General features: G+C 34.1%; 1 protein-coding gene across 1 annotated transcript in view; it reads right to left on the bottom strand.

Moving 5' to 3' along the window:
• Positions 1-25,660, bottom strand: part of ADAMTS6 (ADAM metallopeptidase with thrombospondin type 1 motif 6) — a 277,466-nt gene that overhangs the window by 134,693 nt on the left and 117,113 nt on the right. The window contains exon 9 of the mRNA XM_068990700.1: positions 7,225-7,371. Within this exon, the coding sequence (XP_068846801.1) occupies positions 7,225-7,371 (147 nt within the window). The remainder of the gene's footprint in view (positions 1-7,224; positions 7,372-25,660) is intronic.

Below are 25,660 nucleotides of genomic sequence, written 5' to 3'. Positions count from 1 at the left end.
TATATTCACTTAAGTGGCACCAGCTCAAAATCCATTAAAAAATAGTATACATAACTATTTTTAGCACCTAAAAACTTAAGAGAAAGAAGTATGTGGACCCCCCCAAAAGTTTACAAACAGGATAACCTGAGGAGAAAAATAAAACATGGAAAAAATTCTTTTCTGATAGCTAAGAGAACTGGTTTAACCTAGGAAGAAACAACAATAATTACTTCATTTAAAGTTCTTGTTCCCAGGTATTAATGGTCTACAAATCATGGTTGGTGGGCTTTCCTAATAGCTCAGCTGGTAAAGAATCCACCTGCAGGAGACCCCGGTTCAATCGCTGGGTTGGAAAGATCCCCTGGAGAAGGGAAAGATTACCCACTCCTGACCTGGAGTCCATGGGGTCACGAAGAGTCAGACATGACTGAGTGACTTTCACTTTTTCTTTTCACTTTCAATCCTGGTTGGCATTCTTTAAAAACTACCAAATCAGATGACTATTGCAGGATCCTCCAGACAATGAAGAATGCCATGTACTGTGGTCCCCTGTGGGAAAATCTTTCTGAGAAAGTCTACCCCAAAAGTGATTTGTCTTTCAATTGCTTTGTATTGATGTGGTCTAGTTAGTTATCTCGGAGAAGGCAATGGCACCCCACTCCAGTACTCTTGCCTGGCAAATCCCATGGACGGAAGAGCCTGGTGGGCTGCAGTCCATGGGGTTGCTAGGAGTCGGACACGACTGAGTGACTTCACTTTCACTTTTCACTTTCATGCATTGGAGAAGGAAATGACAACCCACTTCAGTGTTCTTGCCTGGAGAATCCCAGGGACGGGGGAGCCTGGTGGGCTGCCGTCTATGGGGTCGCACAGAGTCGGACACGACTGAAGCGACTTAGCTTAGTTAGTTATCTAGCACGTGTCATTCTCTTTCCAATATATATATATATTTTGTAGAAGAAACACCATATGAAATACAAGTGAAAAAAAAACAGACTTTTAAATAATAAACATGTATTTAGGAATACAGCATCAACAAAAACCTTTTAAAATGGATTTGGCCATAGTTGTACAAAATATCAATGCTTGTAAGTCTAGTGTTTTACCTACTAGTATTGGCTCTAGGATAGCAAGTGTAGGATATCTGCAAGGTTGACTTAAACTGTTTTTACATTTTGGGTAGAAAATGTACCACATATTTTCCTTCTAGTAATGATAAATATTATATACAGTAAAACCTTGACTGAAATATTTGAGGGGTAAGATAGTCTTCATACTTTAATTCTTAACTGAGGGTTAAAGCTATAAAAACAGTTTTTGCATGTTACTAAAATCTGTCTGTTACTTTTTGGTTTTTTTCAAGTAAGTTAAACCTATAAACATTAAGTATTAATTAACTCTTTAGTCGCTCAAGCTGTCTGACTCTTAAAGAGACCCTGCAGCCTGCCAGGCTCCTCTGTCCATTGGATTTCACAGGCAAGAATTCTGGAGTGGGTTGCCATTTCCTTCTTCCAGGGATCTTTCCCAGGGATTGTGCCCGCATCTCTTGCATTGGCAGACAAATTCTTTAGCCCTGAGCCACCAGGGAAGCCCTTAGAAGATAATAATTCTGGATATTTTCACACCTCTGTGCCATCAATTGCCATTATGAAGTATCACAGATATAGGTATAGAACAAAGATGGAGGACATGAACCTGAGAGATGTACATTTAACTCTAAGAAGTGCTTTCTCTGTTTTTTGTCCCCTTAGAAAATTTCCAAGTGCTCAATCACAACTCTCCTTGCCTCCCAAAGAATTAATGATTTTTTTCTGTGTAATTCAAATTTCTAATGGCCACATATTACATTTTCATTCTCCAAATAAATAAAAGGTATAACCTCTGAATCTACAGGGAAGAGGATGTAATTAATGATTTTTAAAATAATTATTTTTGCCTGATATTTAAAATAATACTTTCTTTGGTGTTCTCAGTAATTATTCATCTCTCAATTTATTCATCTGACAGTTCTTGAATTCTACATAAAAGGAGTCATTTTGTAGGTTTTCTTTTATGACTTTATCCTTCTGCTCAATACTATGAATGACAGACACATCCATGTTGAGGTGTGCAATTGTAAGCTATTCATTTATTTTGTTCTTTGATATTCCATTTAAGACTATGTCACTTCTATTAACAAGTGTTTAAATTATTTCTAATTTCTGGAAATTGCAAATTATGCTGATATAAATCATTTTGTATTGTCTTCTGGTATAAATGATTTTCTTAAAAATATTAGATATGAGTTAATTACACATATTTTATAGTTGTTTTAACAAAAAGAGGCTATGAGTAATTTTTACTAAAGTTATAATTAGTCAATATAATAATTCTTATGATACTGAGCCTGTTATTTATGCTATTTTAAAATTAATAGTAGTAGTATTATATATAAATTTTCTTGAATTTTCTCATAAAATGCCACTTTTAAGTATAGCGAGCTTGTGCCCTAGTGTCATATGTGAATTTTTTCACTCAGAAAACATAAACCTCACTCATTAATAAATGAAATGGAGAACACTGTGTATTCCACCTAGAAGATGTTATTACAACTTACTATTGCTTGCGACAAGATACACTTGTCCTGAGCAAAACTGTACACTCCATAAAAGTAGAAGTATGATTAGTTCCCTAGAAGCACATATTTCACAACTAAAAGTCTAATCCTGGTTAGTGTCTACAGCAATATAGGTAATTATTGAACTAATACACTCCACTTTTCTTTATGCTTCTAAGACAAGGCAAAAAATTTGTTATTAGTTTGAGAACATGCTTTTTCCTTAATTATGAAACTCTTAGTAAATCAAAGTATATTTACATTTCCAGAAATTCTTACAGAATGATAGCAAAGTCATATTTTATGTATTCTACTTCTAATTTAGAGAAGTCTTATTTACAGAGTTCAAAAATTAGCTTTGAAAATAGGAACATGAGCCAGATTTGTGTCTTCAATTAAAATGTACAGATTCTTATGTAAACTATGGTGTCTTGGCTTTGTTTCCAGAACACATGAAAACATAATTGTAATTTTAGATTTATTTTTTAGTTAAACAATTACACTATAAAGTACAGATCTTCAGCTGATAACAGTGGGTCAATCTAAGAAATAAATCTTTCTATATAACCCTGATTATATCTTAACAGTTTCTTAACAACAACAACAAAAAGTTAACAGATAATATAACATCCACTTTTTCCTATAAAGTTGTGCTAACACACGTAAATTAAGCAAAAATGAATTAGGTGTCTCATCTATGGCAAGTCAAGTGTCTTACCTACTACATTTTCATAAATTGCTTTACCAATCTTGACAAAACTAACAATATATTAGCTTTAAAATGAGTTACTGTAAGTCAGACCTTTATCTCTTACCCTCTATAGGACTGGGATACTTGAACACAACTGAACTTGAGGCTTCCAATATGCAAACACTATGCTAATCATGTTTACTAAGCTATGCTCTTTCTCTCCATATGTAATTATGACTTATCAAAGATATTTATGGGTTAGAGTGAAGTCCCCAAAATATGTCAGATAAATGGAAGGAGGAGAAATTTGTTTTGCTAAGCTGTTCTTTGGCTCCACATAAAAAAGAGGTCCCATCTATAAAAGTTGTTTTCTGTCTAATAGACTACTGATAGTGACCTTCAAAAGTAATTGCTCTAGAAGAATTGTTAAGTGCCTTACTTGTCCTGTTCACCTTATATCATTCTCTTGCAGCTCTACCTTTCTTTCTAGTTCATCTTCAACCATAATATTGCTTCTCTTTTTTTCAGCTTCCATCTTTTCTGTGAAAATATTTAATTTGGAACTGTAGGAAATTTTGCTACGGATCTCTGACAGTTCAAACAATATAACAGACTTTAATTTAAATAGAGCAAGAGTTGATTCACAGAGGCCCCAGGATTTTTGAGGACTATATGAAATTACTCTGTACTACCACTAAGTGGTGGAAAATATATGAAAAACTGGCCTCAATTACTTCTGGCTGCCTTCTACTGCCTGGTAAATTAGCCCATAGACATCAATGAATGTGAGCCATAATACCAGGTTCATCTCTAGTTTCTAAATAAATAAATAAATGAATAAATAAATAAATAAGTCCCGCAGGCAGATAGGAAGGACACTACCTGCAAAGCCGTCGTCGAAAACATCAGAAGCTGGCATAACACGTCCATTTTAACGGTAATGGGTTCTTTATTATTTAATCAGGACGGCTTCTGGGCGATTCATGAACCACTTATTGAATCACCGAGTTTAAGAAATCTGAAAAAAAATATTGGGAGTTGGTAAACACCATCTCCTGATTGATCAATAGCACCTAGTGTTTCAGAATGACACGAGAGACTTTTTTTACTCTATTGGCATTTAAAGGCCATGGAATTGCTTTCAGTTGAACATAGTGAATAGTGAATCTCTATAAATCATAGAAAGCTTATTGTTAAAATCCACCATCATCTTTGGCCTATATAGTCACTAAGTAGAGAAAAGTATGCATTCTGTTGGCAGGGCTGCAGTTCCTAAACAATTCATCTTTCAAGATTTCTTTTTCTTGAGAAGAGAAACTAAAATAAAATGTTATGAGTCTTTTTGAGCCAACTATAAAACATAAATGTAACCTCAATCCCTAATCAAAATATCACTGGATTTTTAAAAAGATCACACAAAGCTGTTAAAGCAATTAAGTCCCCTGCATTAATAAAGAGGAACAAAGAAATTCAAGAAAGTTACTATTGTATCTTTGTGCTCCAGTGAACTGACCTTTTTAAAGGGCTTTGTGTTTAAAAAACCTTTATTGCTTGGTCAGATTACAATCAGAGTTATTTAGTTTACTATTAAAGAGAGGGGAAGAGATGCCAACTTCTCCCCAAATCCCTACCCATTGTCTTTTACATCTATCTTTTACTAATGCCTTTAACTTTGTGAGCATTCCCATGAGGATGCAACAGAAATATTTTTATAAAATACAGGATAATAAACCCACTAGAACCCTGTCAACACTAATTATGCTTACACATAGAAAATGCAAAGAGGCAATAAGGCTTACATAATGCTTTTTGGATTAATTCTTTCAATTAATTCAGTGGAATGATTTATTGTAACTAGTAATAATTTTACATCTCTCAACAAACCAGTGGTGATTTCTTAACTGTGTTTTATCAGCAATTTAGGGATTCCCTTTTGGAATGTTTTAACAGCCTTAATACAGTTTTAACTACACGGGGTCTGGCAAGAGATCAAAACCAGTCCTTGTATTTAGTATAAAGAGATATTCCTAGCAAATGGGCTGTACAAGAGAAACAAGACAGAGCAGAGAGAAATGATGTACTTGGGGAAAGAAAAAAAAGCAAAAAACAAGCAGAGAAAAGTCTTCAAAAATGCACAGGAGTACTGAGCATTCATACAGTTTGTCTTTCTGGAGATATACACTAAGATTCCATTATAAAAACATGAGCCCAGTCAAGGGAGAAATTCCAGATCTGGCTTCATTTCTGGGGAGAGTAGATCGTCAACAGTGCTTAAAGTTTAGGTTATATGATCTTGTTAAAACATCTCAGAAAATGATACTGCTAGTGCTTTGTGTTAAAAAACTACAAAAAGATGTCAAATTTTCTGTGGTCCTTCACCCAGTTTTGGCACAAGGCAAGTATTATAATTTATCTATTACAAAAATTAAAAATTGTTAGGTTATAGTATAGCCATCCAGAAAAGCTACCTTCTAAAAATACTTCCAATTCCTTCAATTTCATTATCACATTAATTCAAAAGAGTCCATTTTAAACATTTGTCTTTTGATCTTTGACTGAGCAAAGCACTGCTCTCGGTAATTTATTAATAAAATCTCTTGTCTGGGGCTTTTAAAAATATGCAATTATAAGTTTTAAGAATATAATCTGGTTCTTAGCAGATATGAATCAAAATCTTAATAAGTATTATTACCCTACATAGTGTTAGAAAGAAAATGTTGGTCGCTCAGTTGTGTCCAACTCTTTGCAACCCATGGACTGTAGCTTGCCAGGCTCCTCTGCCCATGGAATTTTCCAGGTAAGAATACTGGAGTGGATAGACATTCCCTTCTCTAGGTGATCTTCCCGACCCAGGGATCAAACCCAGGTCTCCCTCCGAATTTCTAAAACATGTTAAGGTGAACTTTAAACAAAGACAGTTTTTAAAAAGAATTTCTGTTGCTCTCCTGTACTTTGTGTATGACCAACTTTTTCACAATACTTAATCACTCCTCCTCAGAAAAAAATGGCAGAAAACAGTGGAAGGTAATGATAGAACAACAGTGCTTAAAACCTTGATATTATTTAATATACCACATAATGAATGTCTATTAAGTGCTTTATATACATTATGGTGTTATACATAATTATTTACATAACAACTTAATAATATGTGTATCATTACCTAAATTTATTCAACAAATGAAGTCACTGAATATTAGAAAGTTTAAGTAAAAAACATGAATGACCAAGATCACACTGTTAGAGAGTGAGACCTAAGTCTAACAGTTTCCAAAGTCTAATCTTAAAGTTCTATGCAGGTGAAATATGGAAAAACATCTGCTTTCCTAAACATAGTTATACCTCAGCTAATTTATAGTCTTCAAATTTAAATAACCAGACTCTTAGAATATACGTTAAAGGACCAGCAAAGAAGTTCTCAAACTGGAGAAAAGATGAGTCACTTTAATATATTTTCAAAGACAAATTTTCATTTTCTTATTTTCATTTCCTGGGTGTTTGGTTTTTTTTTGTTGTTGTTGTTGTTTGTTACTATTAGATACTTTGGCATTTCTACAGAACTCAGTTTTTTTTTTAACCAACAAAATGAAATATGTAATCACTGAATTAAGGCTTGGCTTATGCATTACTAAGTTATGTAAATCTAAATTCTTTCTAACATTCCTTCCCATTTATTTAACATTTCTAACTCACATCATCAACTCCTTTTACAGTCTTACTCCAGTTCCTTAATCTGTTTGTGTCCCCCTAATTTAGTCTGTGTTCTATTTGAGTACAAAGAAAAAAATTTAAAATTTGCCACAATGATATATTAAAGTATTTGGGGAACAGTCTGAAGTATCACTGGGACCCATAAAAGTTACTCATTATGCAAAGTTTGAAGCACTACATATTAGGCTTCTATCAATGGCTTACTTCTGGAGCAATTCATCATCACTCTCCAGAGATTACTTACTCTAGAAAGCTGGTGATATAATCTCGGCTGCAGGCAGACCAGGAAAAGGGATTGGTATTTGCAGTAATGTGAGCTGCCATAAGTTTTGCTGCTTCATGACCTTTTGTCCCACAAGAATTTCCAATTCCATCATGGTTCATACCAAAACTGTTTTGACAAGGAAGAAACATAAGAAACATACAAGAAAAAATTAGAAAAAAATAAATAAAACAAACCCTCAATATGTTTTATTTCCTTTTTAGATCATTTATTAGCCCTATCAACATATGGCTTCTATCAAGATAGACTAGATTCTCTAAGGAAATATAGGATTAATGTAAAGAGATTAAGGAATAATTCAATGATATAATGTGTTTCTAAATCTGTTTAAATTTATACTATACTCTCAAATGTTATCTCATATGATAGTCTCTCCTTCAATAGACAGGGATGTATAATTGACCCATAAAAATCATACAGTTACTAAGTGTTGAAACTGTTAATAGCCCCTACCTAATACCTGCTAGAGTTCAAGCTACTTCATAATGCTGAATCTAAAATGGAATTATGAAAAGATAGTTATGATCCATAGAGTTCTATGTTATAGGCAAAACATAAAAACTCTTTTTCTTAATGTGTATAAAGGAGAATTCAATACATATGTAATTTATGTTTGTGTGTGTATGTGCTTTCAAACCACCTTTTGAAAAATCTTGATACATTTAAGGATTATGAATATAGTCTTTTCTTTAACATGGCCTCTCTGATTTTTTAAAGCTTTTCTTTGTCATTTTTTTCCTGTGTCCTATAGCTATGCTGAGTGCTATCACTGTGATCTGAAAACATATCTCAATGATAAATCATAAAATTTTTCTGTAAAGGATCACTGCATATGAATAAAGTTAAGTCTTTCATCACAAGGAGTCAGAAGTTTAGGTGAAATTACTAAAAAATATCCTTGTTGTGTCCACTGTGACATTCTAGTAAGTGCACCATTATATCTGTTCAAGGAAATAAGTAATTTGTGTGACACAAGTAAAAAACAGATAAGAATAGCTGCTGGAGAAAAATTTGGAAAAGTAGTTGAGAACAGATAGTCTCAAGCTAATACATGTAAGAAAGTATCAACACTTTAGCAAGTGCACAGACTTTAAAGATTTGTCAGTAAGAGCAACTGAAAATTTCTAAGCAGGAGAATATGGAATTGATCCAAAGTTTAGAAAAATTATTATAGTAATTCTGTGGTGGAGACAATAGAGTGGAAAGAGAATGGAGCCAGGGAGCACAGATAAAAGATGATAACCAATTGAGAAATGAGGTAGATCTGAATGAGGGCACGGGACAGAGAAGAGGGATTAGATTTGAGACACGTATGGTAAGATGAATTCACAAATATAGTATAAAAGAGCTATCATTAAGACAGATATGGTGGGGCGAGGGAGGAGGAACTAATTATTCAGGTGTAGGGACTAACATAAGCAAAAGAAGAGAATTATATGAGCACCCTAAATGAAACCACCAAATAACCTTCCAAGAATATCAATACTTAGTCTTGGGTTTGACATCAACACACTCAAGTCAACCTCTTCCAGGAACATAATGATGGAGTATACTGTTTGTTGAATTAGATATACATTTTGTCAAAACATATATAAATTTACAGCTACTGATTTACATTAAAAAGTTCATAACTGTAAATTTATAACTCAATAAACTTAATACTCTATATTTCTCACAAAGGTTGATGCTAAATGATTTTTGGGGAAAAATGCCAGCTTTAAAAATATCATTTCTGTTTAGCAGCAGCAGCAGCATACAAATCCCTGAGTTATGTTAAGATAGGTGTATGCAGGCACAGATGGCGTAAGAAAATCATTTTTTAAAGATTCCATAATTTCTTATTTACTCTTTTCTATGAAAGTAAAGTTTCTTTTGAAATCATATTTCTCCCACCTTTCAACAGAAAAATTTACCTTTCACTCATCCATAATTTTGTAATAGTTCATTGCCTCAGGGTATAAAAACATGGGTGTCAAGGAAAGAGACAATTAGAAACAGTGTCAGGACTAAGAAGAATGATTTCAGTGATTGAGTAACATATGTAGTTTCTTGCTTTCATCAAGTTTATAGGATGATATAATCAAATTAATAGCTGATGGGTTGTTAAAAATTTTGATGATAGATCCCCAAGTTTATGTTTTAACAAATAATTCAAAAGAACTGAGTGATATTTCTATAAGAAAATCTCTTCATCTCAACTACATATGTTATCCAATTTTATCAACATTCACATCTATAGAAAAAAAATAAAGAAGCTGAATTGGTGCTGAAACCCTGTCTTATTCTAACAGTACAGAGGTAAATACAGTAATTGAAAATATACATTTAAAGATACATCTTCTATTGCTTCTTGGTCTTTTGGCTAAGATCAAGTCTAGTAAAGATATATTTTCTAACATAAACTTTACTTTTATATTTAACTATTTATTAAAATTCATATGTATATATTCTTCTAATCAATTATTAATAATTATAATGTAATGAACATATAACCCAGAAAAAAAGATTTTTTATGATCACAGGAAATTTTAAAAATGTAATTGTAACTTAAATTTTTTGTTGTAGAGATATTTTATATAATTGAAATACTTTAAAGCATAAAAACATGTTTTTAAAAAATATTAAGAAACATTAAAATATGCATTAGGAATGATATTCTGGGAGGGAAAGGAGCAGCAGAAACACTGAGCTAAAGAAGGGGGAAAAAAGATGTAAATTTGACTATAAAAGAAGAACCAAATGGATAAAGAAGCTGTGGTACACATATACAATAGAATATTTCTTAGCCATAAAAAAGAATGACTTTGAGTAGGTTCTGGTGAAGTGGATGAACCTAGAGTCTGTTAAATAAAGTAAGTCAGAAAGAGAAAAACACATATAGTATATTAATGCATATATATGAAATCTAGAAAATGGCACTGTTGAACCTATTTGCAGGGAAGGAATGGAGACACAGATGTAGAGAATGGCCTTGCGGACACAGTCGGGGAAAGGGAGTGTGAGAGGAATGGAGAAAGTGGCATCAACATATGCACACTATCAGGTGTAAGATTGACAGCCTGTGAGAAGCTGTGCAGCACAGGGAGCCCAGTCCGCTGCTCCATGATGACCTGGAGGCATGCGATGGAGGCAGGGGAGGAAGGCCAGGGAGGGAGAGGATGTATGTATAACTATGGCTAACGCGTGTTGCTATAGAACAGAAACCAATACAACACTGTAAAAATAAGAAACAAAAACCAGAAGAACCTATTTGTGTATTTTTAAAATGCACAATGATAGTTACCAAATTGCTATGGCATTTAGATTCAATCAGGTATATTTAAGGAAGTTTTTACTTTTTACAAAGTAATTTCTGCAGTACTCTAGAAATTCTATTCTTTGCAATTAGTTAGACATAACAAATTTTGGACACCAACTGAAAAATAACCAATAGAGTACATAGTTTTTAAAAATTCAGAAGTAAATAAGGGAAAAGATTTGAAAATTAATGAATTCAAGTATCTGAAGAAGTAAATCTTAAATTCTATTTCTACATAATCTTCATAGTTTAAGGGTCAGGCGCAGATAGCTGTCTTAAGGATTTTGGTTTCAGTTGTCTAGGAGAATGTATACTTTTACAAATTATATTTAAAATGTAAAAAATCCGAGAAATGATATGACTAATGTCACCTGGTTTACTGACAGTGACACAAAGTGTAATGGGACTTTACAATTGCCATTCATGACATCAGCTTCAAAATATCCCTCTAGTACATTGACCAGGCTGGAGTGTGTGTGTGTATGTGTGCATGCCTGTGGTGTGTGTATGTGTGTGTGTATTACAGAAAAGCTCCTTCCTGAGCAAACACTATCAGTGAGGAGTTTGGCAAAAGAAATGAAATTCATTAGTAATTAGAGAAAATAAATGAGAGCAAACTTTAAACCATCATATTAGCAAAAATGAGAATGTTACCTAGGACTAAATATTGGCAATGGTATAGAGAAACTGAGATCTTAGTATAGAACAGTTAAAGTGTGGCAGGGCAGCTGTTCCATAAGACAATTCAGCAGTACTTTGATTAAATTAAATAGAAGAAACATTATGACCCAGCAATTCTATTCTTGGAGAGATATTCCAGAAATATTCCTAAAAGGAACATGTATGGGGATGTTAGTGACAGAATTATTTACGATAGCAAGGAGTTGAAGACAACATAGGTGTTTGTCACTGGGGAATGGATAAGTAAACTTTGGCAGCTGCATTATATGGAAAACTAGGCAGAAGTTGGAAGTAACAAACAAGATAGACGTCTACACATTAATATAGGTGGATCTTAGAAACACTTAAAAACTGAGAAAAGGAACAAGGTCTATACCAGTATATCATACAAACAAAAATTACATACATATTATCAAATAACAAAGAAAGGCCAAGGAACTGTTCCGGAGAGTTAAAGACTAAAGAGACATGAGCAAATGTAATAGAAACTAGACTGGAGGAGGGAAAGGTTAAAAAAAAACACTGCTGAGACAACTGAGGAAATTTGAATATGGATTACATATCAGATAATAATAGTGTATAAATATTAAACTAACTTGATAATCATACTGTGGTTATGTAAGAGATTGTTTTTTCTTCTTAGGAAAGATACTGAAATATTTAGGGATAGGGGACATGTCTTCAACTTATTTTCAAATAGTACAGAAAAAATACATGTACATAAGAGAAAGAAATGTTACAAAATATTAACAATTAAAAAAATATGACTCAAGAACATATGGGAACTCTTTCTACTATGTCATTTTCTCCATAACTTTGAAAACATTTCAAACTTAAGTTAAAAAATAAACAGACATATATAAAACAATCTGCAATATTTTGCAAGGATATAGATGATTTCAAATATGCTAAGTCACTTCAGTCATGTCTGACTCTTTGTGATCCCATGGACCATAGTCTACCAGGCTCCTCTGTCCATGGGAATTCTCCAGGCAAGAACACTGGAGTGGGTTGCCATTCCATTCTCCAGGGTATCTTCCCGACCCAGGGATCCAACCCTCATCCTTTATGCTTCCTGCACTGGGAGGTGTTCTTTACCACTAGTGCCACATGGGGAGCCCAAATATAGGTATCAATTTTATCAAAGGAAAGAGGGAAGCAAGGGAGTGAAAATGAGAATACAGAAAAGTACATTTACATATATTAAAACAGGGCTTCCCTGTTAGCTCAGCTGGTAAAGAATCTGCCTGCAATACAGGAGACCCCAGTTCGATTCCTGGGTTGGGAAGTTCCCCTGGAGAAAGGATAGGCTACTCATTCCAGTATTCTTGGCCTTCCTTCGTGGATCAGACGGTCAAGAATCCAGATGCAATGTGAGAGACATGGGTTCGATTCCTGGGTTGGAAAGATCCCCTGGAAGAGGGCATGGCAGCCCACTTCAGTATTCCTGCCTAGAATCCCCATGGACAGAGGAGCCTAGTAGGCTATAGTCCATGGGGGTCGCAAAGAGTTGGACACAACTGAGTAACTAAGCACAACACATATTAAAACAAGAAGGGTTCTTGCTGGGACTGATAATGATGATGTGCCAAGATCTAAGGAAAGATAGATAAACAGATTAAAAAATAAACTCAGCCCCCTGCTCTTGAGGTAAATAATAATTTTTAAAAAAAGAACAAAGGAGTTGGTGAACCTGGTGCCCACTCCACTGAAAGAACAGTGATAGGAAGAGAACATTATCATGGTTGGTTTTATGTGTTTAATAAAATACTTCAGATTAGGTAATGTTTGTCATTTGTTTGACAGAGAGAGATAAAGGCACATATAGGTAGAGAGAGAGAGAGAAATGAGAGAGACGCTCTTATGATTTCCCATATTTTGTTGAGTATGATAAGTCTGCAAGGCTTGCTCTTAAGGCCCCAGGACATTCCTCAGAATAACTTTGAGAAATGAGGTTACATCCCCTTGTTATAAAAGTATTGGGCTTCCCAGGTGGCCCTAGTGGTAAAGAACCTGTCTGCCGATGCAGGAGACAAGAGACTCAGGTTTAATCCCTGGGTTGGGAAGATCCCCTGGAGAAGAAAATGGCAACCTGCTCCAGTATTTTCTTGCCTGGAGAATCCCAAGGACAGAGGAGCCTGGCTACAGTCCATAGAGTTGCAAAGAGTTGGACATGACTGAAGCAACTTAGCACACATAGAAGTATTAGATTCCCCAAGCTCACTGTTTCTTAGTTTTGATATAAACCCACTACTTGTGTGGCATTTATCTGAGGCCATACTGTGCTGCCCATGTGGGATTTTGGGTTCCTTCCAAAAGGAAACAAAATAAATATACTAATGCTTATACTACTTGCTGTGCTTAAGTGCCTGATTCAGGAACTCATGCCTTTTGCTAGCATCCATACAACAGTAATAAGCTAACTTATTGGCTTATAAGTAAGGCAAAACAAATCTCAAATCCAATGATAGAAGTTTGTACTCGATTAGGATAACATCATTAGGAAACAGCAACCCACTCCAGTGTTCTTGCCTGGGGAATTCCACAGACAGAGGAAGCTGGTGGGCTACAGGCCATAAGGTTCCAAAGAGTCACACGACTTAGTGACTAATAACAAGGATAGCATAGCCAATTATGGAAAGCTAAGTAATCCTGAAACCAAAATATTCCAAAATTATTCTTAACTTTTCAAAAAATGAAGTACAAAATCTGTTAAAGCAAAGTAGGCTTTTTGCTTTCTTTCTTTCCCAGGAAATAAATTGTTTGATGAACATTTTCAGCTAAACCTCCCCTAGGCGATACAAATGAAAGACTAGGAATTCCCTTTCTCATATCTTAGTACTTCTGATTGTATCTCAAAGTTTAAAGGACACTTATTTCTACACTGGGAGTAAAAAGTTTTCCCTTTTCCTCTAATATATCACTCAAAAGCAATAAAAAAAAATGGGAAAAAAGAAACATAAACTCCACATTCAATGAAGAGTAGAAAACTTGTAAAACCATAAACCACCATGTCATAATGTACGTGGAAGGATGACTAAATACAGAAAAATCAAAGAGGAATGAAGAAAGACACACAGAGGGGACAGTAATAATTGACCTAAGCTAAAACGAGTTAGAGCATGGTCTCTGAAGTTAAGTTCAACAACCTGAGGGACAGAACCAACAATACTTCTTATAAACAGCTGGAATAAGGGTGCAAACTGTTGGAATATACACCCTTATTCTAGTTGTCACAAGAGTAGATGGGGCTGACTGGGGAGTCAAACAAACCATATTTGTAGGAATCAGTCTGTCAGTGAGAAAAGGTGAAAGAGAGATTCTATCTTGCCAGTAGTTATTTTAAAAAAAAAATACAGAGTTAAAGAATTTCAGTCATGCAACACTGTATATCATTAATACATTTCTGTTGACAAAGTAGCTCTGGCTCCTCTGCAACATAACCTTCTACAGGTAGTTCGTCCAGAAAAATCAAACTCATTCAAAGATGTGTGGTTCAAAAGGAAAAAGAAGTGTGTCTACAAATATATTAAATATTTAAAAGAAAAAAAAGAATAGGAAAATACAAACAAGATGAAGGACATCTGGCAGGAAAAAATATTGCTACAGAAAAGATAAAAATTGGACACATATGAACCCAAACTTAACAAAGCCATCATTTCAGAAAAACAAGAATTCAATGTAGAGATACAAGTAATCAGGGAAGATATGGTAAGACAAGAGATGAAAATATGAACTGTCAGAGGGAATAAATGGAGGAGGGGGAGAATAAAACTATTACAAGAAAAAGGCCACCCTGAGGTAGCAAAAAAGAAAAACAGGCAACTGCTAAAAATATTCCTCACAGAAGTATAAAAAAAGCAGAGTTTAAAAGGATCAAAGTAAAAGAATCCAATATATGTATCACTATTATTCCCAAAGAGAAGAATCAAAATAATAAACACTAAGAAAAGTGATTTAAAAGTACAAGAAAACTTTCAAGAAATAAAAATGGCTCAAATCTCATCAAACGTGAATTATTCTACATCCCAGGAAAAACTGACACAGGTGCGTCCATATTGGATCACATCCTAGTAAAGTTACTGAACATCAAAAATAAAATATATTTGGGGCAACACAAGGCAAAAGAACAAATTACCTGTAATAGTAAGATAATCAGATTAACCTCAGATTTCTCCATGGTGACATTTAACACAAGCGCACAATAGAGCAGTGCCTAGGAAAAGTCTTGCATTCAGCCAAACTGAGTATAAAGTCGTTTTGAATAAGACCGCAAGAAACAGAGGTCTTATGAATCATTCTTATAACAACTGCTTCAAGATAAACTTCAGCTTTGTTTAAAAATAATGTTAAGGTGTGATGGTTTATTGACTCTGAGATTTATAGCAGGCAATATATACAACACATGTGAAATTAGTCACCAGTCAGATTAACTCCTTTATCGTATTTCTTAATCATATTTTCTTGTTTGTTGTTTTATTTTTCTGGGGAGGTTAATTTTATTCTCTTATGCTCATAATATATGATATAAGAGAGAATAAAACATATATTTACATCTTAGAGAAAAACTATAAAGCAAACATCCATGATATCTCCACCAAATTTGAGAAACATACATTTTCAGAATAATAAGAACTTGTCTCCTGTACTCACCTCAACAGTTATATCCTTTTTACCCTGAGAGAGAACCACTATCCTGACTTCTGGGGTCATTCCCTATGCAACTCTAAACCATATATGTTAACTCTGCCTGGCTTTGAAATCTATACAAGTGGAATCACAGTGTACATATTCTTTTATAACTTGCTTCTTTTATTCAACAATCTATTAGAAAGCATAATCTTTGCTGAGCTGTCTAGCTATACACATCATTCGTTTTCACTGCTACATAGATTTCCAATGTAAATATGCCATTTAATTATCCATTCAATGATGAAGAATTTGCTGTAGTTCCTGATATGGGGCTACTATGGACAATGCTGCTATGAAGTGAAGTGAAATGAAGTAGCTCAGTTGTGTCCGACTCTTTGTGACCCCATAGGCTGTAGCCTACCAGGTTCCTCTGTCCATGGGATTTTCCAGGCAAGAGTACTGGAGTGGGTTGCCATTTCCTTCTCCAGAGGATCTTGCCGACCCAGGGATTGAACCCAGGTCTCCCACATTGTAGGCAGACGCTTTACCATCTGAGCCACCAGGGAAGCCTCTTAAATATCCTGGTCACATATGTAAGAATATCTCTACAACAGCTTCTTAAATTTTTGGTATCCTTCACACTCTTAAAATTATCAATGACCCCAAAGACCTTTTGTTTATGAGGTTGTGTGTAGTGACATTTATCATAACAAAAATTAAAACAGAAAAAATTTTAAATTAATTCATTTTAATAATTAAATGATTAGATTAATAACCCAATACATGCTAACATAAATAACCACTTTAATTTTAAAAATCTTCTAAAACAGAAGAATGTCACTGAGAATAATAGCATTGTCTAATTATATTTTTGCTAATCTATTTAGTATTTGGCTTATTAGAAGACAACTGGATTCTCATATTTGATTCTTCATTCAATCTATTGTGGTCTTTTGGTTTGTTGAAGTATATGATGAAAATCTGGCCTTACATTAACATATAGTTAGAAAAGGAAACAGTATTTTCACTAATCCTTTCAGATAATGGTAGTTTTTTTTGATTCTACAATAAAAACTTGACAACTAGAAATTTCTTAAAAAGTTTAGTCATAATGCAGATTCTGAAACCATTATCAATGATCTCTTTGTATCCTGTTTCATCAATTATCACCAATCTCACTGGGAAAGTCTTTCTTTAAGTATTAGGAAGCTGGCAGGCTCACAGTGACAGAACTTTTATTAAATTTGAATTTTCGCTCAAAAACGTTCAAATTTTATCATTGGCAATAAACAGGATTGTTTGTTTTCCTTGAATAGTAAGCTCTTTTGTTCATTTTTCAAGTGAATTTCTGCTAACCACCCATAGTTTTTCATTTGTTCTTTTAAATAAAAATTGTGTTCCAGGAAAAAGTAGCTAGTTCATCTCAAACAACTGCACAAGCAATTTTCATTATAACAACCAACAGACTAAGACATGAAGCAAAAGGAGGTTTACATACTTCCCATTCTATGAAAGAGATGATTTGTTAAAAGACATGCACTTAAGGGTCATGATTTAATAAAATTAATAATTCTTCTGCTTCATCAAAGATATTTTTAAGTGAAACTGGGCTGATGGTAACAAATACAATGACTATTAGTATGGTTGCCTAGATTCAAGCTAAAGTGCCTGTACATACGCAACACTGTTTTTGTACAATCAGAGGAAACAACAAAAAAAGTCTTAGTATTATTATGAAAGAAAAACAGAATACAAAAAAAAAGTGTGAGTTAGAAGATGTTCTTGAAATGATGAAGAGTTGGAAAACTGACCAAGGAAAAGAAAAAAAGAGACAGTGATAAAAAAGACATGTTCCTTCAGAAGAGAAGACTGTTTTCATTATCAATGTATCCATAATATATATTTGGTAAATACAGCAGCTGCTCAGTAAATCTCTGAAATAAAATAAATTGTACACCAGTGAGAGAGTACATACTGATCAACTGTGAACCATAACAGACATAATTTGTGAAGTATCATACATTTATACCTCCCTTGATTTCTTCAAGAAAATAAGAGATACCAAGGAACATTTCATGCAAAGATGGGCTCAATAAAGGACAGAAATGGTATGGACCTAACAGAAGCAGAAGATATTAAGAAGAGGTGGCAAGAATACATGGAAGAACTGTACAAGAAAGATCTTCACGACCCAGATAATCATGATGATGTGATCACTAATCTAGAGCCAGACACCCTGGAATGTGAAGTCAAGTGGGCCTTAGAAAGCATCACTACGAACAAAGCTAGTGGAGGTGATGGAATTCCAGTTGAGCTATTTCAAATCCTGAAAGATGATGCTGTGAAAGTGCTGCACTCAATATGCCAACAAATTTGGAAAACTCAGCAATGGCCACAGGACTGGAAAAGGTCAGTTTTCATACCAATCCCAAAGAAAGGCAACGCCAAAGAATGCTCAAACTACCACACAATTGCATTCATCTCACATGCTAGTAAAGTAATGCTCAAAATTCTCCAAGCCAGGCTTCAGCAATACGTGAACCGTGAACTTCCTGATGTTCAAGCTGGTTTTAGAAAAGGCAGAGGAACCAGAGATCAAATTGCCAACATCCGCTGGATCATGGAAAAAGCAAGAGAGTTCCAGAAAAACATCTATTTCTGCTTTATTGACTATGCCAAAGCCTTTGACTGTGTGGGTCACAATAAACTGTGGAAAATTCTGAAAGAGATGGGCATACCAGACCACCTGACCTGCCTCTTGAGAAACCTATATGCAGGTGAGGAAGCAACAGTTAGAACTGGACATGGAACAACAGACTGGTTCCAAATAGGAAAAGGAGTCCGTCAAGGCTGTATATTGTCACCCTGCTTATTTAACTTATATGCAGAGTACATCATGAGAAATGCTGGACTGGAAGAAACACAAGCTGTAATCAAGATTGCCGGGAGAAATATCAATAACCTCAGATATGCAGATGACACCACCCTTATGACAGAAAGTGAAGAGGAGCTAAAAAGCCTCTTGATGAAAGTGAAAGAGGAGAGCAAGAAAGTTGGCTTAAAGCTCAACATTCAGAAAACGAAGATCATGGCATCCGGTCCCATCACTTCATGGGAAATAGATGGGGAAACAGTGGAAACAGTGTCAGACTTTATTTTTGGGGGCTCCAAAATCACTGCAGATGGTGACTGCAGCCATGAAATTAAAAGACGCTTACTCCTTGGAAGAAAAGTTATGACCAACCTAGATAGCATATTCAAAAGCAGGGACACTACTTTGCCGACTAAGGTCCATCTAGTCAAGGCTATGGTTTTTCCAGTAGTCATGTATGGATGTGAGAGTTGGACTATGAAGAAGGCTGAGCGCCAAAGAATTGATGCTTTTGAACTGTGGTGTTGAAGAAGACTGTTGAGAGTCCCTTGGACTGCAAGGAGATCCAACCAGTCCATCCTGAAGGAGATCAGCCCTGGGATTTCTTTGGAAGGAATGATGCTGAAGCTAAAACTCCAGTACTTTGGCCACCTCATGCCAAGAGTTGACTCATTGGAAATGACTCTGATGCTGGGAGGGAATGGGGGCAGGAGGAGAAGGGGACGACCGAGGATGGGATGGCTGGATGGCATCACGGACTCGATGGACATGAGTCTGAGTGAACTCCGGGAGTTGGTGATGGACAGGGTGGCCTGGCGTGCTGCGATTCATGGGGTCGTAAAGAGTTGGACACAACTGAGCAACTGAACTGAACTGAACTGATGGTGAATAATATACTGAAAGTATGTACTATCATATAAGCAGTAATAAATGGGCCAGAGGGCAGGTTTCAGGTCAAAATAAATGGCATCATCAGTCAGAGACACGGTGGTTGCTATATAGAGACCAAGAGATATGTAATAAAGGTTACTCATTAAGTTTCTGTAACTGAGGAGTCTATCATACATATTAATCTACTGTTACACATGCTTTTCTCAAATGTAAGTACACAGTTTTCTATGCAAATGATATTTTTTCATTTGAAACTATATTTAAACTTCCCCTTTCTATGATAGACAGATACAAAGAGATATATCTTAGGAAAGAATGTCTTATGTTTTAAGATATATACGAGGCAGCTCATTTGTGATTACATTTCATGTCATTTCACCATATATTATATGACCATTTAACATTGCAAAAGTAATACAATGTGTGTGTGTGTGTGTGTGTGTGTGTGCGTGCGCTCAGTCCTGTCTGACTTTTTGTGACCCTACAGACTCTAGCCCGCCAGACTCCTCTGTCCATGGAATTTTCTAGGCAAGAATACTGGAGGCTGCCATTACCTACTCCAGGGCATCTTCTCAACCCAGAGATCGAACATGCATCTCTTGTAACACAAAATAACAATTTACTTTTGATTCTGGTATATAATTAATACTGGTTCTTTTAGAAGATTTGTAAAAATGAAAAAGCGTAAATATAGACTGCTGAGTAAAAATTTAATACGCATTGTCAGGATTTCTTCTAAAAATCAAAACAGATGTTTTCAAACCTAACAGAAAATCTATATAGCTAAGGAAAATCATAAAATGCTTAATTCAGTTTTTTGTCTAAGCAGTTAATTTTGCCATGTTGCTAATATATTAACATCATTGTTCTTTTTAGAAAACCATGGTACTTTAAACTCTGCCTTTCATTTTATTAAATATAAATTCTTCACTAAAATAAGTAGATGACTATTCAGTTCTTCAAAAATATAACACATTTACAACTACAAAAAGAATAGTTTCCTAACACTTTCAATATGATTAAATTTCTCTTCAGAAAGTGATGAAATAATTATAGTCTAAATTGTGACAATTATAAAATCTCAAAACTACGTCTTCTTATTGTAGCAGAAAAATACAAAGGAACAAAGGGACATCTTTCCTTACAATTATTTTCCATTTATTCTCTTTGATCTGTTCTTAGTCATAACTGATCTTGGCTATGAATCACTTGTTATAAAAAAGCAAAGATGAAACTTAAGGGATGTATTCAGAAACTTCTCTACCCACATCTGGCAAACATTTTTAGATTTAACAGTTACCCACTAGGATAGCTATTACCATTTGTTCATGTGTTTTCTAAAACAGAGTTTGGAATTCACTTCTACTTTTGGGCTTTATATACAATTTACTAAACTAAGTGAACTCAAGATTCTGAACTTATTTAGGAAGATATTTAACAAGCGAGGTGCCTAAAAGAATCTAGGACCTAGACTCTTTCCACATGTGTAGAAAGCAATGTTCACATTTAGTATAAACATTTCTGAGTTGAAAGTTAGGTTTCTAAAGCCAATGATATCACTATAATGCATTTACATCTTTTCTACTTCTACTTCACACTTTTTTCCTTTCATCTAACTGTAAAGATGCTAGGGGTCAGAGGAAACAAGCTATTTGAGACATACTAAGATTTTGGGCAGGGTATGTACATGTACGTGTATTTATTTGTGAGCATGTGCAGTGAAAGGTAGGGAAGACAGAAAATTATGGCAAAGATAGGGAAGGCAGCTGAAACAAGGAAACCTTTGTTGTTATAATCTTCCATGTACTATGAGCAAAATGTAACTGAATTCGTTTATGGCAGCTGAAATTTATGTCGACCAATTAGTACAATCGTGTCTGCCTACAAATTCATTCTTTGTTTTTCTGCATGAAGAGAGTGCCTTATCAAAGTTCTTAAAGTTGACAGTAACTGAATTCTACTTCAGTAGGTTTAATATTTATTTAACACACACATACATACACCTATTCTGTCCCGTAATTCTAGACATTTACTTCAGTAATTACCTGATTGGTTTTACCTACATTTTGTATTACTGCATGTCATAGCAAAGACTTAATCAGTGAAGTAATTCAATTTGTTAGAATTTCTTATAAAAACTTTTCTTAAAAAATCTTAATGTTACTATCATTGTTTTAGCTATTATTGGGAGTATGTCTGCATATGTGACAGCCTATATATTAAAATGCATATTGTATTAATATATATAACATATATATGTGTATGTGTACATATGTGCATGTATGCATATGTATACAGGCAGGTAACATAATTTTGGCTTCTTCCTAGCCCTGACAGTTATGGAGTAGTATTTTAATAATAATAGCAATATGAAATATATAAAAATTTTATAGTAGATTCATAAAATCTAACACAAATAGGAAGAAACAGGCATATTATATCATACATGGTATTACTAGTTTAGGTAAATAACAATGGCACCATACAGCTCTAAAGCTTAATCAACTGACAGAGTAAAATGTTTGTCATCTTCCATTGAAAAAAAAATTTCCATATTAGAAAAAAAGTAAGTTCATTGCTTTTCCCAAAGGGTGTAAAACCTTAAAGGAACCACAACATTCATTTTAGAGTTAGACCTTGTAATATGAACATTTATCATTCAATCATTCATTCAATCATTAACAATTATTGACAGAATGCTTATTACCTCACATTAAGGTACAATTTACCTCAGTCCCTATTATCCAATACATCATGTCTGGCTTTAAATAAACAATGGCAAGACACGCTGAAACACATTCAAAATGGAAAAAAGAAACATCAAAACTAGACTCAGATATTATATAAATTTTGGAACTAACAGAATGGGAATTAAAGATAATTATAATTAATATTTAAGGGCTCTAATGAAAAAAGTAGCCAATATAGAAGAAAAGATAGGTAACAGGCAGAAAGATGAAAACTCTAAAAAAAAAAAAAAATCAAAAGAAAACCTAGAAACCAAAACCAGTGTAATAGAAATGTAGAATTCCTTTGATGATTTCATAAGTATACTAGACTAACTGAGGAAATAATCAGTGAGCCTGATGACAGCTCAACAGAACCTGACAAAATTGAAATGCAGAGAAAAAGAATGAAAAAGAGCCCTCCCCCAAAACAGAGTAAAACATCCACGAACTCTGGAACAATATCTGAAGGTATTACATGTATGTAATGTAAATACCAGAAACAGAATAAAGAAAGACTACAGTCGAATGAATGCTTGAAGTAATGACCAAGCATTTTCCAAAATGAACAGATACCAACAACACACTCAGGAAGTCCAGAGAATATCAAACAGGATAAATATTTTTTAAAAAAATCTTCTTATATTGACTCAAACTGAAGAAGACGACACAAAATCTTAAAAGAAATATCTTCTAGAGTACAAGGATAGGAATAGCAGCAATTTTTCATCAGACATCATGCAAATTCTATATCCAGTAAAATTATTCTTCAAAAGCTCTGAAGGATAATTACTTTCACAAACAAAACCTGAGGGAAGCTATGATCAGTAGACCTGTACTGAAAGAAATGTTAAAAGAAGTGCTTCAGGGAAAAGGAAAATTAAATAAATTAATTAATTAAAATAAATAAATAAATAAATAAATAAATTTATTTAAAATTTTTATGCTAAAACTCAAGAGAAACCATTAAAATTTTAAAGGAAGCATAATTGATAAGCTATGAGAAGAGATAAAATAAAACCATGCAAAATGCTCAATTAAAACCAGAGAAAGGAGAAAAAGAGAAGGAAAAGAAACAAACTTCAACAAAGAGAAAAGTTACAAAAATAGTAGATATTAATTCAACTATATTAATAATCACTTTAAATATAAATGGTTTAAATACATCAATTAAAAGCGAGAAACTATCAAGAGTGAATAAAGATATAAGAACTAATTATATACCGAATTTAAGAAATCCACTATAAATATAAAGACCCAGTGAAGCTAAAGGGATGTACATACACAGATAAACCTTGTTCATATGAATCAAGAGAAAACTGAGGCAGCTATATTAATTTTAGACAAAGAATACTTCAGAAAGGAGAAATTCTCAGGATAAAAATATTAAACAATAATTTAGAGGTCATATCTCCAAGGAGACAAAAAACTTAACAAGAAGGTATGCATTTAACAATAGTGTCAAACATTTGAGTCAAAACTGATACAAAAGTATAGGGAAATACACAAATCCATTACTATAATTGGAGATTTAAACATCCCTTTCCCAATAACTGATCGATCAAACGGGAATAAAAAATCAGTAAGGATACAGTTGACCTGAACAGCACTATCAACTGGATCCTAAGAAGACATACAGAGGGCCAATAAGTACTTGAAAAGATGCTCACATCACTAATCACCTGGGAAAATCAAAACCACAATGAGATATAATTTTATATCTGTTAGAATGGCTAACAAGAGATTACAAGTGGTGGCAAGGATGTGGAGAAAAGGGAACTACTTTGCACTGTTGGTGAGAATGTAAATTGGTATAGCCACTATGGAAAATAGTATTAAGTTTTCTCAAAAAAATTGAAAATAGAACTATGATATTTTCCATATGATATGGATCATATGATCCAGCCATCCCACTTTTGGATAGGTAGTCAGAGGAAATAAAATCTCTATTGTAAATAGATAACCTAAACTCTCATCTTCATTGCAGTATTGCTCACAACAGCCAAAATATGAAAGTGTACCAAGTATCCACCAATGAATGAATGGATAAAGGAATGTGATACATATCCTCTCTCACACAATGGAATATTATTCAGTCATAAAAAAGGAAATTCTGCCATTTCCTTCTGTATAGCAAAATCAACAATCAACAAAATAAAAGGGACTCTATGAAAGGAAGAAAATATTTGCAACATGGATGAACTTGGGGCATTAAGATAAGTGAAGTAAGTTGGATAAAGACAAATACTGTTTGATCTCACGATATATGTGGAATCTAAAAAAGCTGAACTCATACAGAGTAGACTGGTGATTGTCAGGGGATTGGGGTCTGGGAGAAATGGGAAGATGTTGTTCAAAGTGTACAAACTTCCAGTTATGAGATGAATAAGTTCTGGGGGTCTCAGGAAAGCATGGCTGACTATAGTTAATAATACTGTATTGTATGGGCTTCCCTTGTGGCTCAGCAGTAAAGAATCTGCCTGCAATGCAGGAGATGCAGGAGACACAGGTTTGATCTTTGTGTTGGGAAGATCTCCTGGAGGAGGCATGGCAACCCACTCCAGTATTCTTGCCTGGAGAATCCCATGGACAGAGGAGCCTGATGGGCTACAGTCCATAGATAGGATCGCACAGAGTTGGACATGACTGAAGCAACTTAGCACGCATGCAAGCACTGTATTGTATACCTGAAACTTGCTAACAGAATCAATCTTAAATATTCTCACCATACCCACACAAAGAAGCAATTATATGATGTGCTGGATCTGTTAACTAACCTTATCATGGTAATCATTTCGTAATATATACGTGTATCAAATCATCACGCTGTACACCTTAAACTTATACAATGTTATATGTCAATTATATCTCAATAAAGCTGGAAAAAAAGGAGAAAACACAAATTACAAATATCAAGAGTAAATGATGAAATGTCATTATTTATATTATAGACATTAAAAGAGACAATAATAAGAATAACTGTAAAACAAAATTGGTAATTTTGCTGAAATAGTCAAATATGTCAAAATACAAAGTTAACCCCCCCAAAGAAAGACTCAAAGATTTTAAATGTTATCTCACATCTAATTGAAAAATTAAATTATTAATAATAGTCCTACAAATGAAATTCCAGGCTCAGATGGCTTCATTGGTAAAGTCTATTAAACATTAAAAATGAAATAATATCAAACTTATGTATACAAACTGTTCTAGAAAACAGAACACTTCTTAATTCAATTTATAAGACTAACTTTATTCTGATACCAAAACTAGTCAAAGAAATGAAAAGAAAGCTAC

This window comes from Capricornis sumatraensis, chromosome 18 (assembly GCF_032405125.1).
Source record: "Capricornis sumatraensis isolate serow.1 chromosome 18, serow.2, whole genome shotgun sequence".
NCBI classification, from domain to species: domain Eukaryota; kingdom Metazoa; phylum Chordata; class Mammalia; order Artiodactyla; family Bovidae; genus Capricornis; species Capricornis sumatraensis.
Note: the sequence above shows the minus strand (reverse complement) of the source record. Positions and strands in the feature narration are given on the sequence as shown.